General features: G+C 38.7%; 1 protein-coding gene across 1 annotated transcript; it reads right to left on the bottom strand.

The window, feature by feature from the left end:
* Positions 1–1,907: 1,907 nt before the first annotated feature.
* On the bottom strand, positions 1,908–3,291 carry LOC18993311 (F-box/kelch-repeat protein At1g15670). The gene has a single exon (XM_006416826.2). The coding sequence runs from the start codon at positions 3,214–3,216 to the stop codon at positions 2,140–2,142; it is 1,077 nt and encodes a 358-aa protein (XP_006416889.1). The 5' UTR covers positions 3,217–3,291; the 3' UTR covers positions 1,908–2,139.
* Positions 3,292–3,697: the final 406 nt, after the last annotated feature.

Raw genomic sequence — 3,697 nt, forward strand, 5'->3', positions numbered from 1 at the left:
ATATCCCTCTCTGTTAATAAACAATTCTCTCTGATATGGTCTCACCGACACAAGTCCAGGTAACTTTGTTTTCTCATTTGTCTCGACGGAATCATAAAATCATTATTAACTAGCTCATTTGTGTGTTGTCCAAAAAAAAAACTAGTTCATTTGTAAAAAAACAATATTTTTCTTGTTTTGCAAATATCAAAATTTACGCTTACACTCAATTTTCTATCCAAAATTAGCTAACATAAACTCAAAATGTTGTCCCTCTGTTCTTTTGTTTCGTAGTTTATCAAAGAAAGGGAAATGACAGATAATATATGGAATATTCGAGATTCGTTGGCATTTGTAGAAATCCTCGCCAAACCCATTTATTCGTTTTCTTCACATCTCGAGTCTTGACTCTGACCACTCTGCTAATCCATATGTCACACCTTGACCTCATTATCAACTTAATCAGGCCTTTATCTAACCATTTCTGGGCTTTGGCCCAAGATAACGATGGAGGAAGCAGCCATTTTTATGACAAAATCATTCTATTTGGTGTGGCTGTTAAACACTTTTGGCTACACTAACCCAACTAAGAGGATGACACTATCGCCTATGGAAATATGGCCTAATTACAATTGTATATAATGTCCACCAAAAAGGAAAAAATGTGTAGTTATGAAAAGATACATGGCTTCCAGGAACGCCTTACTAGAGATCTTATACGTGGTCTTGCTTTTGCGTGTGAGATTTGGAGCTTTCAATCTCTCCTTGCTCTTGCATGGGAAGATAAAACGTGTCTATATCATCATCGATAATCAAAGCTATTGGTCTTTCCTCACTCTTGCGCTTGTGCCTCTATAACTTTTGTAGTGGAGCTACTTGTCTCTCATTGCTCTGGTTCTGTGAGGGTGAAACGAAAATCATGTGATTCGGGAATAGTTTGTTCAGAAGCTCATTCCAAAGTTTCTTGGTCACATCGTAGAATAGCATCATAAATTCTTTAAAGCGTCCCGTTGGCAATGATTATTATCTACAAATAATGTAAATGAGATGTGGAATAGAAAGTTAAACACATGTATTCTGAAGCAGATTGTTTTGGAGTAAAATTATCAATTTTCTCAATATTTTTGTTTATGCCTTATCTAGATAGAGCTTTGGTGGATCGTTCAAAAGAGTTTTGCACAAACAGTCACTATTTTAAGGAAATAAAAAATTAGTTTATAAACACTTTCTAATTAGTTTTTGTTTTGTTGTTGCAAAAGTAGCATTTTTGATAATTTTGATCCTAAATAATACGGTGTGATTTTTGGATAAAAAAAAGTGTTAAGAACTAAAAACTTTAAAAATAAGCGACGAGAAACCGATGCAATGAATCACCCCAAAAAAAAGAAAGAGAAAAAAATGTCGTAAAATGCTTTATTCATATCAGTCTAAGATGAAATTGTTCGTATTTTAGTTCCTTACTTCATTATTTGACTTTTTTTTTATAAGAAACTCTATGTAAATAGTATATAATTAAAAAAACAAAGAAATGATTAGTGTGGGAAAACTAGATACAAATTTACCGCAAATAAGAAGTAATCAAGGTGAAGTGAAGTAATACTTAAACTTTAAACCACGTTATTTGGTCGAAAAACAGAAAAAAATTAGAAAACATGGTTAGTTGCATCGAGTCTAGCAGCATATTCAGTTATCTCACAAGTCAAAGCTTTTTTCTTGGTGCGGTCACTGGTCAGTTAGTCAAGATGAAAAGCGAAAGAAAATAGAGGAAGCTGAGTCTGGCGATCCAAACACTTTTTAAGACGATTGTAAGTTCTGAAATCTAACACGATCGAAACGGTACCAAATATTTTACACATCGATACTTTTGTCCTTTCAAGCTTAATCTTCAGTGGATCAATAGAGCAAGGACTTAGTTGGGTGACACAAAGTTGTGCAAGTTAAAAGATCAACTGCTAAATTTAGTAAAATCACACAACAAATCTTCAGAAACACACCAAAAAAAAAAGAAAAATCAATCAACAAAAAATTTACAGTCAAGCCTTATAACTTTTTCTTACATCTATAGAATATTTGTACAGTCGCACCGAAAAAAACCAACCGACCAATTATGCGTGCATTTCGTATGAACGACGTCACAAAAGATTGGAAACCCCATATTTTTTAAATCTCCAAGAAACAACCAGCTTGAACGTGACCTTCATATCTTTCAGGTGTTTCCAGCTTTACCCATCGAAAATTGCTAATATCCCAATTATACCCTACGCTTGGTTCACCGTACCGAGCCGAACCGATCACGACCAGCTTCCCGGACCTCCTTACCGCCACGTAAGACACATTGCACACGTCAGCAGGAAGATTCCCAACTTTATGCCACGTGTCATCTCTCATCACCATCAGATCACGGCGACAACAAGCGTAAAGTTCTCCGTTTTCACCGGCTGCACAGACCGGAGGCCACGTAGTCATCCCCGAAGAAAGGAAATCCTCCGCCCGTTGACTCCACTGCCACGTGGTAACGTCGAACGACTCAGCGGTTTTACTAAACCGCCCTTGTTCCTCCGTGGCGTAACCACCTATGACGTGGAATTTGCCAGCGCGGTAAATCGCCGTGCATTCGTCTCGCTCACGGCCCATATCTGGCAATAAAGCCCATCTATCTTCTGCCACGTCATACACAAGAGCTGACGTCAGTGCGTTCTTGTCTTCGTCGTGTCCACCCGCCACGAACACGTTCCGTTGAGAATCCGAAGCGCAGGCGAAGAAGGAACGTGATCCACCTGGCATGCTCGTCCCGTTTCGCCACGTGGAGGTTAAGAAGGAGAAGATGAAGACCGAATCAGAGGTCCGCCACGTGACCGGGTCAAGCCCACCGATTACAACAAGATCCGACCCGACAGAAGCTAATCTACAAAACAGAGGCAATCCGCTGGATTTACCGGGAACCGGAGGCAGCTCGATCCATAAACCGGACTCTGGTTCGAGAACAGAGATCCGGTACACGGGTGTGGGGATGGTTTTCCCGGACCCGAGTTCTTTAACCGGATCGACACGAGCCTGAGACAAGACAACAAGCTCCTGGCTATGGCCTGAAGCTTTCCGGTGTCGGAAAAAATCAGGGAGGCTGATTTCTCGCTGCCAGAGTTTGCAGACGGAGGCGATCAGAGGGAATTGCTGGTAAGAGGCGCGTAGGAGACACTCGCGGGCTACGGTTTCGGGAAGATCAGGGATAAGCTCCATTGTAATTAGAGAAATTTCAATGTTGAATAGAGAGATTTTTTTTGTGAATAATTTTTCAAGAAAAATAATATTCGCGTTAGGATATGAATGATGTGAGAGAGAAGAGTGTGGGCACTTTATAGGGATAAGTCTTCTAGAAGCTAGTCAGCTAGAAACTGAAAGTGGAATTTTTAATTCTATAATAGAACCTTTGTTTTATTTGACTTGTATTGAATACATAGGGTTGATTAATTGATTTGCTATATTGCAAAAATATGGTCAACTTGTGTATATATGATGGTAAGGCTAGAGATGTGAATATTTCTAGAAACGTAAATGTTACGTTCTTTTTAAAAAGGAAAAAAAATAAAAGTTCTACTATGTTATTTGAATTCTTTTGCTTTTAGGACTCTTTTTTTTTTGTATTTATATACACAGAACGTTGTTCGATAAGCGTATCTGAATTTTCACTGAAAGGAGAAGGTAACGGAATTCGGGAGAT

This window comes from Eutrema salsugineum, unplaced genomic scaffold (genome assembly GCF_000478725.1).
Source record: "Eutrema salsugineum unplaced genomic scaffold, Eutsalg1_0 scaffold_5, whole genome shotgun sequence".
Taxonomy (NCBI): domain Eukaryota; kingdom Viridiplantae; phylum Streptophyta; class Magnoliopsida; order Brassicales; family Brassicaceae; genus Eutrema; species Eutrema salsugineum.

Coding starts and splice junctions, on each gene's coding strand:
- LOC18993311 (XM_006416826.2), bottom strand. CDS start 3,216: ATGGAGCTTATCCCTGATCTTCCCGAAACCGTAGCCCGCGAGTGTCTC.